Here is a 14322-nt window from a genome sequence, read left to right as displayed (position 1 = left end):
AATCAAGCAGAGACCCAAATCAAGAAGGCAATCTCATTCACAATAGCTACAAAAAAATAATTACCCAGGAATACATTAAACCAAGAGGGCGAAAGATCTCTACAAGAACTACAAATCACTAGCACAAACAAATAGAAAAAACATCCCATGGTCATGGATTGGAAGAATCAATATGATTAAAATGATCATACTGCCCAAAGCAATCTACAAAGTCAACACAATTCCTATCAAATTACCAATGTCACTTTTCACAGAATTAGGAAAAACAATCCTAAAACTCATATTGACTCAAAAAATATTCTGAATAGACAAAGCAATCCTGACCAAAAAGAACAAAACTGAAGGCATCACATTACACATTACATATCAAATTATAATACAAGGCTATAGTAACCAAAGCACCTAGGCACTGGTTTAAAATTAGACATACAGATCAATGGAACAGAATAGAGAACACAGGAATAATTAAAATTTGAATTCTTTAAATGACAGGTGTCATCTCCATGAGAGATCCAGTAAAAACAATTTTAAATGATGAAGCAGAAAATAGAAAGAGATAATATTATGCTAGAAAAGGCATATTAAAAAGACATTAATGAAATTAATGCATAGCTGATGTAATTATAAATTTTAATAAAACTATTAACATATATTGAAGCTTAGAAGATGTGTTTTCATTTTAATTGGCTAATTTTAACAACTGGGAATCTCTCTAATTGAAATATAAAAGAAAACACTAGCAATAATGAAAAATAATTGTGTACAGCTATATTTTCAGCATTAGGTACTTTAAAATAGTCTGAGTATTCTGCATCTGTTTTATGATATATTGTGAGACTTTTAAAATAATACTTCTAAAGAGTTCATGACAAGAGGAAATGTTCAAGCTATAGTATTGCATGAAAAAAAAAAGTAGAAAAAAGTTGTGTTGGGGAGATGCCATAAAGAAAGCAGTTATATAGAAAACTGAAGAGCAAAGTACAAAAAATATGTATCTATGGAGTTTCTACTTAAATAATATGATAAGATTTTTTGTTAACAATTAAAAATTCATTTTTGTTTTTAAATGAAACAAATAAACCCAAATTGGTCCAATCTGTCCTTCACTGAGCAGAAATAGAAGAGCTCTTTTTAGACATGATGAAAGAAAACTGAAGAATAAAATGCAATGACAGATAATCACTGACCCTGACCACTTGTCAGAAGAAAGGATTACATAAATTACTCAGTGTGAAAATAGTTGTAAATCTGGACACTTTTATAGAGCCAGAAGTGAGATCAGATTTAATCCACCTAACTGAACATTTCATCTTATCCATGGAAACTCTTAAGGTTGAGAGATATAATGACTTTTCATGTAGCTCAAGTGACTACTAGTTCAGATGGACATGGACCTTCTTTGCTCACACCACTGCCCTGTCACTATCCAGCATTATGTTGGCTCAGATACATTTATCCTCACAGGTCACCAGAAGAATCTCAGGACAATAATAAATGTCCTACAGTAAGAATAAAAGAATTGTTCAAAAGAATTTATAAGTCAATTTTGAAATAAACCTAAAAAAAAGATATAATCATGATATTATATATGTTTTAATTGATAAGTGATTTATTTTATAGTTATTTATTATATAAGCCAAAATTTACATTTTCATTTTGCACATAGCATATTGTAAATTAGAAGTAAACACATCAAAAATATTTTAATTAAAAAATTATTTGTAATTAAAGTTTAAAGCATAAAAAGGCATCTTTATCATTATGTATGTATCACTGATACATTTAAATCACCATTTTATGTTAGTTTATCAACAGAAATTTTTAAATGCAATCCTAAATTCTAAATGAAACATAGAATACTATAATTCAAAACTTGGTTCACTTACTAGTTATTTGTATAAACTTTAATTACTTAAGCTCTCTGGGCCTCTCTCTGTTTTTTTCATCTGTAAAATGGAGATGTAAAATGAAAGCAACATTAATACCTCTAAAATTCTCTTATTCAAAAGCCAACAAACTAGGAAGATATTACAGTAAATTGTGTATTTAATATCTCACATTATATGCTTAAATGTAAAAATGTTTTAATTAATTGAATTTTCATTGTAAAAGTCACCATTTATGGGCAAAACGGCTGACAATTTACAAAAACGGAATGCTCTTTTTGGTTTTTTTTTTTTGCAAATTTACTTATTCATAGGACAGAATATTTCTGACACTTGCTCACTTAAAATACTTTTGTGTCCCATAGAATAGATGAAAATGATAAGGAAATATTTTAACAAAGAGCATAGATGACCCAGCATTGTTCAATGGGTGTGAGTTATACTTTAAATTAGCAAGTAGAAAAATGTTTGTTGTGAATTTTAATATTGTGTAGTAATAAGTTTTTACAACATACTCAAAAACAACATTTTGAATAATTTTGTTGACTATAATCCTAAATTGCCTTTAAATGATTATACATGAGAATCTATAAGGAACAGATATTATGTTTAAAGATTTGAGATTCACCCATAGAATTTTAGAAACAATATTGTAATTTATTTTAAAAAATCACACTAAGAGAAGAGAGAAAAAAATTGAAATATAAAAGTTTATTAATTTTATTAATATATCTCTAAATCACATATAAAAGAGAACATAGGATTTAAAAAGCAAAACTGGAATGGGGATTTTTAATTTCATCAATTGAGAAATAAATATACTTAGGATAAGAACGATTTCCAAAATGATCATACTGCATCAGCTATAATGCAACCTTAATAAATTAGGGTATATTTGCAGTCCATAGAAAACTTCTGATTGCTGTTTTGTTCCTAACAAATAAATCCTCATTCTGTATCAAACTAACTTGATTTAATTAAATTATCATTTGAAGAAATACACAGGATAATTGTTTTTCAGAAATAGGTTCTAGGTTTTATGTAAGAATGTAGCCAAAATATAGATGTAAATATAATATGCATATCTCCTTTTACTACCAGACTTCAATAAGGGTCATAAGATATAAGGCAAATAATTTTGCTTCTTTTTAAATAGCTTGGTATTGCCATTATTCTATGAATATTTTTACTTTTGATGAAAATTTTTATTTATAATTGCAATTTTCATTTGAATTAGTTTAATGTTTTGGACCAACTGGAATGAACAGCATCCAAGTATCATGAGGTCTACCCTGACTGGGAAAAATGCTCAAGTGGTGATCAGTACAGACATACTCACTCCAAACGGACTCACCATTGACCACCGTGCAGAAAAGTTGTATTTCTCAGATGGCAGCCTAGGAAAAATTGAAAGGTGTGAATATGATGGATCCCAGAGATTTGTAAGTTAACTAAGAATTTCTTAATAATAGATTTACACAATGATATATTTGACAAATATATGCCTTATACTTTTTTAAATGTTCATATCAAGGAATTTAAAAATAGCTAATTGTTTGAACCAATGCAATTGAATAACTAATCTCTTCAGTGCAAAGAAAACTGTGAATAATATTTTGAAAACTTTTTTCAAGTGCATTAGGTACCATAGAGACAGCTCAATTCTTAAACTTTTTCTGGAGAGACAATAACTAATTACCTCCTAGTTATTAATGGAACTAGAATTGTTAGAGTGATCTGCATATGCTTCATTGTTACTTGTAATTCTTTAAAATGTGAAATAAATTTGATTAGTTGCTCCAGGATAAAAGAAAATTTAAAAAGAATGAAATGATCCTCTGTGTCTGGGACCTCAAAGCAACCTAAGAAGCTCTGAAGAGAGGAGTCAGGCACATTTTAATCACTTGATTGATTCTGTCTCTTTTCTCTGAGTTCCAAATGAAATGTTAGTGGGAGAGTCATTATGGCTACCCCTGGAGAACATTTAAAGCAGATATTTAGGGCCTGAGGAATGGTAAATTTCTAGAATTTCCTCCTTTGTCCTATGAGGAGAAGCTGCTTGGGAAAGTTCATGATTCTGGAGGGTTTGATCTAGGTGAGGGATCAAAACTTCCCTGCCGGGTACAATGAACACTATTCTGGGTACAGGCACACTAAAAGCCCTGATTTCCGCATTATACTATTCACCTATGTAATAAAAATGCTTGTACCCCCTTAATATTTCAAAATAAAATAATAATTATTTTTTAAAAAAGGAAAAATCAGGTAAATTGTTGTCCTTACTGTGGTGGTGTTTTTTATTATGTCCTGTTACAGAAAATGCTTTTGTAACTCTTCATAATAACCCTTCATTATTCTTATCTACTCTCATTTGTGGTAATTATAGTTACTATAGGTGATCCAGTAAGAAGATAATACAATTCAAATATAATTTAACTAATACAATTTAAAGAATTTGCTCTGACATTTTAAGAAATGCACCTAGATTTGATTCCAACTTTCTATCCTTCATCCTTGTCCAAAGAGGGATAATTTCTGGTTGGGGTCAAATATTGGAAAATAATTTCAAAGTTTATTACATTCTTACATGCATCTAGATTATCTTTATCTTCATATGCATTCTAACTAATTTGAGACAAGGTCATATTTTTATTAAAAATTAGCAATATATTTTTAAAAATTCTTTAATGTTTTTGCAAAATATAATTTAGGGACTATTTATTGACTGTTTTAAAGATTTTGTAAAGACTTTTTAAGACTTTCAAGTGTTATATCAACATACTAATCACCATACTAGCTGACAGTCATTGAATGCTAGTTGTGCTCTAGGTAATGTGCTAAACCCTTTTTATTTCATTTTTTTATAGAACTCCCATATGGTAAGTGTTATTGTGATGATCCCCATTTAAAACAGTGGTAGAAGTAGGCTTCCTTATCTGTTCCATATCTTACAGGAAACATTTTCAGTTTTTCCCTATTCAGTATGATACTTACTGTGGTTCTGTCATATATGGCTTTTATTGTGTTGAGTTAATTCTATACCCAGTTTTTTGAGTTTTCATCATGAAGGAATATTGAATTTTATTGAAAGCTTATTCAGTGTCAATGGAAATGATCATATGGTTTTTGTCCTTCATTCTGTTAGTATGATGTATCACAATGATTTCTGTATGTTGAATCATCCTTTCATCCCTGGGATGAATCCACTTGATCATGAAGCATAATCTTTTATTGTGCTGTTGAATTCAATTATGCTAATATTTTGTTGAGGAACTTTTACAACTATGTTCATCAGGATATTGGTCTATAGCTTTCTTTTTTTGTTGTCTTTGTCTGGTTTTGGTATCAGGGTAGTACGGGCCTCATGGAATGAGTTGGGAGTATTTCCTCCTCCTCAATATTTTTTAGAATATCTTAAGTAGGATTGATATTAATTCTTCTTTGAATGCTTGGTATTAGTAGAATTTAGTAGTGAAGCCATCAGGACCTGGGATTTTCTTTGGTGGAAGACTTTTTATTACTGCTTTTATCTTGTTACTTGTTATTAGTTTATTCAGGTTTTGAATTTCTTCCTGCTTCAATCTTGGTATGTTGCAATGTGTCTAGGAATTCATCCATTTCTTCTATGTTTTCCAATTTATTGGCATATGGCTACTCATAGTAGTTTCTAACAATCCTTTGGATTTCTGCAGTATCAGTTGTCATGTCTCTTTTTTCATCTCTGATGTTATTTATTTTGGTCTTCTCTCTTTTTTCTTAGTCTGGCTAAAGGAGTGTCAATTATCTTTTCAAATAATCAACATTTTGTTTTGTTAATCTTTTGTATTATTTTTGTTTCAATTTCATTTATTTCTGCTCTGATACTTATTTTTTTTCTTCTACTAACTCTGGGTTTGGTTTGCTCTTGTTTTTATAGTTCTTTGAGGTGCCTCATTCGGGTGTTTATTTGAATTTTCTATTTTTTTGATGTAGGCTTTTCTACTTTTTGATGTAGGCTCTTATTGCTATAAGCTTTCTTTTTATTACTGCTTTTGCTATATCCTATAGGTTTTGATATGTTATGTTTTCATTTTAATTTGTTATGAGAAGTTTTAAAATTTCCTTCTTAATCTCTTTGTTGACCCACTCAGGAACATATTGTTTAATTTCTATGTCTTTGTACATTTTTCAATGTTCCTTTTGTTACTGGTTTCTAGTTTATTTCATTGTGGTCAGAGAAAACACTTGATCTGACTTCAAATTTTGAATTTTTTAAGACTCTTTTTGTGGTATAACATATGGTCTATTCTTGAGAATGATCCATGAGCTAAGAGAAGAACATGTATTTTGCAGTTGTTGAATGAAACATTCTTTAAATATCTATTAAGTACATTTGGTCTATAATGCAGGATAAGTCCAATGTTTCTTTGTTGATGTTCTGTCTTGTCCAATGCTGAAAGTGGAGTGTTGAGGTCTCTAGTGATTACTGTATTGGGGTCTACCTCTCTCTTTAATTCTGACAATATTTGCATTATATATCTGATACTCCAGTATTGAGTGTATATATGTATTTACAATTGTTATATCCTTTTGCTGAATTGACCCCTTTATCATAATGACCTTCTTTGTCTCTTTTTACAGTTTTTGTCTTGAAATCTATTTTATCTCATAGAAGTGTAGCTACTCCTGCTTAGCTTTGGTTTCCATATTCATGGCATGTCTTTTTCCACCCCTTTATTTCAGTCTATGTGTATCTATATAGGTGGTGTATCTTCATAGATGAAGTATGTCTCTTGAAGATGACATATGGTTGGATATTACTTTTTTTCATCCATTTGGCCACTTTGTATCTTTTGATTAGACTGTTTAGTCCATTCACATTCAATGTTGTTATTATAGGTAAGGACGTACTACTGCCATGTTATTATTTGATTCCTGCTTGTTTTGTGTTCCTCTCTTTCTTGCTTATTTTCTGTCTTCCTATATGAAAAGTGATTTTCTCTGGTAGTGTGTTTTAATTTCCTGCTTTTTGCTTTTATGTATCCATTGTAAGTTTTTTTGAGTTTACTATGAGGCTTGCAAAAAACATTTTATAATCAATTATTTTAAGCATATGACAACTCTGTTTACAAATAAAGCAATAAACAAGCAAGAGAAATCTAACAAAAATACGACCCTTTAACTCCATCCTCACCCACTAACCCCGCTTTTTAATGTTTTGTTGTTTCCATCCATATATTTTATCTCTGTATGCTATCTTTAAAAAAATTGTTATAGTTATTTTGATAGATTTGTCTTTTAGACCTTCTACTCAAGATATAAGTAGTTTATGTACAGCAATTACAGCAATATTATGTATTTGTGTACTTACTGCCATCAGTTAGTTGTATACCTTCAGATGATTTCTTTTTGTTCATCAACATTATTTTCTTTCAGACTGAAGAACTCCTTTTAGCATTTCTCATAAGACAGGTCAGGTTCTGATGAAAACTCTCAGCATTTGTTTGTCTGGGAAAGTCTTTATTTCTCCTTCAAATTTGAAGGATATTTTTGCAGGATAAAATAATTTAGGGTTAATTTTTTTTTTCCTTCAGCAATTTGAATATGCCTTGCCACTCTCCCCAGGCCTGTAAGGTTTCTACTGAGAAGTCTACTGCCAGACATATTGGAGCTCCTTTATATGTTATTTTTTTCTTTTTTCTTGCTTCCTTTAGGACCTTTTCTTTATCAGTGACCTTGATTATAAATGCTTTTAGGTAGTCTTATTTGAGTTATATCTGCTTGGTGTTCTATGACCTTCTTGTACCTGAATATTGATATATTTTTATATGTTTAAAATATTCTCTGTTATTATTTCTTTGAATAATCTCTTTCTCTACTTTCTCTTTAAGGTCAATAACTCTTAGAGTTTCCTCTTTGAGGCTATTTGTAGGAATGTTTCATTCTAATTTATTCTTTTTTCTATTCTGATTATCTATTTTCAAATAGCCTGTCTTCAAGCTCAGCAATTCTTTCTTCTGCTTGGTCAATTCTACTGTTGAGAGACTGATACATTTTTCAGTTTATCAATTGACTTCTTAGGCTCCAGAATTTCTGCTTGACTTTTTTTTTTTTATTATTTCAATGTCTTTGTTAAATTTTTCTGGTAGCCTTCTGAATTCTTTCTCTGTATTGTCTTGAAGTTTACTGAGCTGCTTTAGGACAGCTATTTTAAATTATTTGTCTGATAGGTCACATATCTCCATCACTCCAGGATTGATCACTTATACCTTATTTAGTTTTTTTGGTGAGATCATGTTTTCCTGCGTGTTCTTGATGCTTGCGGATGTACATCAATGTCTGGGCATTGAAGAATTAGGTATTTATTTTAATCTTTTCAGTCTGGGCTTGTTTGAACCCATCTTTCTTGAGAAGGATTTCCAGGTATTCAAAGGAGTTGAGTGTTGTGATCTAAGTCTTTGGTCACCACAACCATATCAACACTGAGGGTGATCCAAGCCCAGCAATGCTGTGATTCTTGCAGACTCATGGTGGTACCATCTTGATGGACTTGGGTAAGATAAGGGAGAATTCCTGGATTTCCAGGCAAAATCTCTCACTCTTTTCCCTCACTCTCTATGCTGGGCTGCTGAAGTTGGGGGAGGAAGTGACATGGGGACTCCCTCATGGCCACCAGCACCAGGTCACACTTGAAGACAACCCAGTCTTACCCAAAGCCTATAGTGACTATTGTCTGGCTACCTCTGATGTTTATTCAGAGCCCAAGGGCTCTTCAGTCAGGAAGTGGTGAATCCCTTCCAAACTGAGCAGCATGTTTCCTTCTGGGCCAGGTTGGGTCTAAAAATACATTCCAGAAACTACGGCCTGGACTCAGGATCTTCAAGAGTCTACTTGATCCTTTATTTAATTGTGGCTGAGCTGGTACCCAATTTGTAAAACAAAGTCCTCTGAACTTTCTCCTTTCCCTTCCCCAAGTGGAAAAAGACTGCCTGTGCTGCACTGCCTGCAATTGGGGAAAGGGTGTGACACATGCACTGGCTTGGGTCTCACTGGGTCACGTGTATCCCACACCCACTGGCTCTGAGCCAGCACAGCTGCATGAATTTCCCAAGGACTACAGTCTTTATGGCTTGATGGCCTTATGAATTTAGTCTAGGACTCATGCTCCTTTTTGTTAACTAGTGGCAGAGCTAGCTGGAACTTGGGTTTCGGGGTAGAGGATTTCTTTCTGGCCAGGCTGGTCTAAATGCTCCCTCTATGGTAAAACCAGGTAATATGATCAGTTATCTGATTTTTTATGTTTGCTTGTATGGATAGTTGTTGACTTTGGTGTTCATGTAGAGGGATGACTGCTAGAAGTTCCTATTTGGCCATCTTGCTTTTCTCCCTCCTCCAAAAATGTGTTTTTAAAAATACATGTTTCTTTTCCTATTCTACTTATCTGAAGTTTAACAAGCCCATTCATATATTTAATTTCTTCTATTAAACTTGGAGTTAGGTTTTATTATTCTATTTTATTTTAGAGTATGGCCACAAGAAAATACAAACACACAGTTTAAATCTGACTTGTATTGGTAAATATGTAATAATTGCCTGAGTTTTTGTGATTTTAACACTACATTAACTTGTATGATGGTTGATAAAAATGCAATAATTGGCTGGGGTTTTCTGAAATTAACACCACATTAACTTGTGTGATGGTTCTACCCGAATATTTATAGAAGAACACATTCTTTATTTAGTGATACAACACTGAATGCTCTTAGCAGATTTAGTTTTAAGGCAACAAAAATAAAACAAATAATTTCACTATGTCTCATTTTTATTTCTGCTTTGTATCTGTCATCTCTGTTTGTTTTTCTAGTAGCTGAAACAATAACTAATGTTGACAGGGACTAAGACAGCATGATTATAGCCTTTCTCCCTGCAGTTACCATATAAGTGTTAATCATTTCTTGGAAAGTATCTGCTACCTGAGTGACACAAACCCTTCCAAAAGAGATATTTATGTTCCTAGAAATTGCAATTGCTCATGTTTCTTACCTCTGACATTCTTTTAGAAACTTTGTCCAAAGTTGTTTTCAGAGTATATTCCCAGGCAGAAATCTTAAGACTTATCTTTAGAATGAGAAGGATGAAGGATAATCTAACTCCTAAATAAACACACCAAAGTCATAAACTCTTTTAAGTAACAATAGGGGAGAACATTAAAATAAAAACTAATTAATTAAAGAAACAGTCACAAGGATGTGAGATATTCTATATTTTTATGGCAGCAAACATTCCCTTTCTATTTTTAAAATCACCTGGCTGGGTGTGGTGGCTCATGCCTGTAATCCTAGCATTCTGGGATTGAATGGATCATTTGAGATGGATGGATTGAGGCTGATGGATCGTTTGAGCTCAGGAGTTCGAGACCAGCCTGAGAAAGAGTGAGACCCTGTCTCCACTAAAAATAAAATAATAAAATAAAATAAAATCAGCTATTTTATTCCATAAATGAATCAAGAAATCAATCTTGAGGGAGGGAAAAGATGGAAGAATAGAAGGAGCCCATGCACACCACTCTCAAAGAGAAGATAAAAAGTGAAGTACAGAAACTTTGCATTCCTTTGTGTTCCTGTAGCCTCCCTTGTTTGTAATATAATCATCTTAAGTATTTCCTCTGCGTACATTTAGAACCACACTTTTTTGCTTCAACCACCAAACAGAATTTAGAAAACTCAGGATGAGAAGGAAAGCCTATTTTATTTACTCATATTTTTGCTTTCTGTGTTCTTTCTTCCTTCTTGATGTTCCAAGTTTCCTTTTTAAATCATTTCCTTCCTTATCACTTTGGTAAACATTTTTTTATTCATTCTCATAGGGAAGGTTTTCTGGTGGAAAATTCTCTTAATTCCCTTCCATCTCAGAATATTTTGATTTCTCTTTTATTCCTGAAGGATATTTTCACTTTGCATAGGTTTCTGGGTTGACGATTCTTCTCTTTTCACACAGGAAAAATATTGAGCCATTACTTTCTATTCTCCATGATTTCTTTTTTTGTTAAATTTTTGGGTTTTTTAACAAGCTTGGTTAGATTATTCTTACTATTTTATTTTATTATAATATTTTCAATTGTTATGGATACATGATATTGTCCATATTTAGGGGTACATGTAATATTTTGATGCAAGCATACAATGTGTAATGATCAAATCAAGATAATTAGGGTATCCATCACCACAAGCATTTACCATTTATTTGTGTTAGGAATATTCTAATTCTACTCTTTTTTCTAAATTCAGAATATTACAGGAGTAAAAATATTTAGGTTACATATATTGCCTTTGCCCTGCTTGAGTCAGAGCTACAAGTGTGTCCATCCCCTAGACAGTGCACACTGCATCCATTAGGTGTGAATATACCCATCCCTTCCTCCCCCCCCTCACCTTCCCTTCACCCAATGAATGTTACTACTATATGTGCACATAAGTGTTGATCTATTAGTACCAATTTGATAGTGAGTACAAGTGGTGCTTGTTTTTTCCATTCTTGTGATACTTCACTTAGTAGAATGGGATCCAGCTCCATCCAGGATAATACAAGAGGTGCTAGATCACCATTGTTTTTTGTGGCTGAGTAGAACTCCATGGTATACATATACCACATTTTATTAATCCTCTTATGTATTGATGGGCACCTGAGTTCTTTCCATATCTTTGCATTTGTGAATTGTGTTGCAATAAACATTTGAGAGCACTTATTTTGAAACATACAGTAAATTATTGGTAACTATAGTCACTCTATGTGCTACCAAACATGAGATCTTATTCCTGCTAATGGTATTTTTTTGCTTATTAACTATCCTCTTTTCATACCACTTTCCCCAGCCTTAGTAGCCATTATTCTACTCTATATCTCCATGAGTTCAATGTTTTTGTTTTTTGCTCCCACAGGAAAGTGAGAACATTTGTCTTTCTGTGCCCTGGCTTATTTCACTTAAAGAAAGCCTCCAGCTTAATCCATATTGTTGCAAATGGCAATATTACACTCCTTTTTGAATGACTAATAATATGAAGTATTATCTGAATAATACTCCATTGTGGAAATATACCATACTTTATTTGTTCATTTATCTATTTGTGGAAACTTTGGTTGATTCCAAATCTTGGCTATTGTGAATACTGCTGAAATAAACATGAGAGTGCAGATATCTATTCTATATGTTGATTTTCTTTCTTTTGAATATATACCCAGCAGTGGGATTGCTGGATCATGTGATAGTCCTATTTTTATTAATCGATTTTAAGGAACTTTCATATTGTTGTTCATAGCAGCTATACTAATTTACCTTCTTGCCAACAGTGTGTGAAGGTGTGCCTATCTCTACATCCTCTCCAGCATTCATTATGGCCTATTCTCCATGATTTCTAATAAGAAATCAACTATCATTCAATTTTTTTTTCTCTTTGTAATTCGTCACTTTTCTCTGGCTGCTATTAAGATTTGTTTCTTTTATTTAGTTTTCAGAAGTTTATTTTTTATTTTATTTGTAATTGAAAAATAATAATTGGGTATGTTTTGTGGGTGATGCTTTTATGTATATTCACATTGTTGAATGATTAAATCAAGCTACCATATCATATTCATCATCTCACTCACTTATATTTTTTGTGTATATCTGTAAAGCTTACTCCCCTTTTCTAACTGGAAATTTGTACCCATTGACCAACATCTTATTACTCAACCTTGCTCCTAGCCCAGCCTCTCATAACCACTATTTTACTCTCCATTTCTATGAGTTTGACTATTTTTAGATTCCACATACAAGTGAGATCATGAAGTATTGTCTTACTCTGCCTTGGTTACTTCACTTAGCGTAACATAACCCAAACTTCTCCATGTTTGGGGCATATTATAACAGAATTTCAGAAGTTTAATTATGACATGTCTTGACATGAATTTCTTTGGGGTTATTTTGTCTGGAACTTACTCAGTTTCTTGAATATATACATTTATATCTCTTGTCAGATTAGGGAAATTTTTAGGACTTAGTTTTCAAACACTTTTTTAGTGCCACACTCTTTATCTTCTCCTTGTGGGACTCCTTTGACATAAATGTTAGATCTTTTGTTATAGTTCCACAGGTCACTGAAATTTTGTTCAGTTTATTCAGACTACCATCTCTTTATTGTTCAGATTGACTATTTTCTATTATTCTTTTAGTTTACTCACACTTCTTTCATTCCCTCCATTCTTCTGTTGAGTTTACCTACTAAGCTTTTCATTTCATTTATTGCATTTTTCAGTTCTAAAATTTCCATTTGGTTTTGGTTTATATCTTCCATTTCTTTGCTGAGATTTTCAATTGCTTCTCTCGAGCCTTTATTCTTTCTTCATTTGCTTCAAATATGCTTGTAATTTCTTACTGAAACATTTATATTATGATTACTTTAAAATTTTTGTCAGATAATTCTAACACTTCTGACATCTTGGCTTTGGTGTCTATTGGTTGTGGGTTTTTGTTGTTGTTGTTGTTCCTTTTTGAGATATTCCTGATTCTTGGCATGATGAGTGATTTTAGTTGAACTCTAACATTGTGGTTTTATTCTATGAAACTCTAGATCTTCTTTAAACCTTTTGTTTTAACTGGCTTTCTCTGATATCACTTTGGGAGGGGAAGATGAGGGGTGCTACACTGTTGCTATAAAAGGTCCTCTACTCAGGCTCTGTTGATAATTTGAAGTGGGAATCATACTCCTCTATACTTCTGGTTAGGGAATGAGAGTTCAGGCTCCACACATAGTCTCTATACTGTCACCACAGTGGATATGGTGAAAGTCCTGACTCTCCACTAGGCTTCTTCTGACACCACTCCAGCAGGGAAGGGGAAGGCATCTTATTACCATTAGGTCTGGATATAAGTCCAGGCTTCCCAGTTGCCTTTTCCTGATATGGGTGTATTTAAGTCACAGTTTTATATTGTTGTTTTGGTTTTATATGATGTTTGGCTAGATTAGTGTAGTTATTGCCTAAAAGTTTTCTGCCCTGCTAGGCTATCTCCTTCCTAATGTTTTATCTAGAGACAGCAGGGTTGTTTTTGTTGTTGTTGTTGTTGTTTTGTTTGTTCTGTGCATGTTGACATTTCTGGGTTGCCAGCTTATTCATTTCCAAGTCTGAGATATATGAGGTAAAAATAAAACCAAGGGAACTCACCACCATGATATTCCTATGTGTCAAGATACCTAAAATCTGAGTTGCTTTCTTCACTCTACCTTTCGCAGACTTCTTATATTTGATTCACATATAATTTGCAGGATTTTAAGTTATACTTAGGGAGAGGAATCAAAAAAAGTATGTCTTGCCCCATCTTTCCAGAAGCAGAAATTATTGTGCTTGTAGATTTTTGGAAGCTCAGAATATAAAAAAGTGAAATGTCTTATGTGTATTGTTTTATAAAATGCCTTTAAAGATA

At 32.5% G+C, this 14322-nt stretch overlaps 1 protein-coding gene across 2 annotated transcripts in view; it reads left to right on the top strand.

Moving 5' to 3' along the window:
• Window positions 1–14322, top strand: part of LRP1B (LDL receptor related protein 1B) — a 1745675-nt gene that overhangs the window by 1412508 nt on the left and 318845 nt on the right. For both annotated transcript variants that reach the window (XM_020288518.2, XM_076005497.1), the window contains exon 43: window positions 3124–3328. In XM_020288518.2, the coding sequence (XP_020144107.2) occupies window positions 3124–3328 (205 nt within the window). The remainder of the gene's footprint in view (window positions 1–3123; window positions 3329–14322) is intronic.

This window comes from Microcebus murinus, chromosome 8 (genome assembly GCF_040939455.1).
Source record: "Microcebus murinus isolate Inina chromosome 8, M.murinus_Inina_mat1.0, whole genome shotgun sequence".
NCBI lineage: Eukaryota > Metazoa > Chordata > Mammalia > Primates > Cheirogaleidae > Microcebus > Microcebus murinus.
Note: the sequence above shows the minus strand (reverse complement) of the source record. Positions and strands in the feature narration are given on the sequence as shown.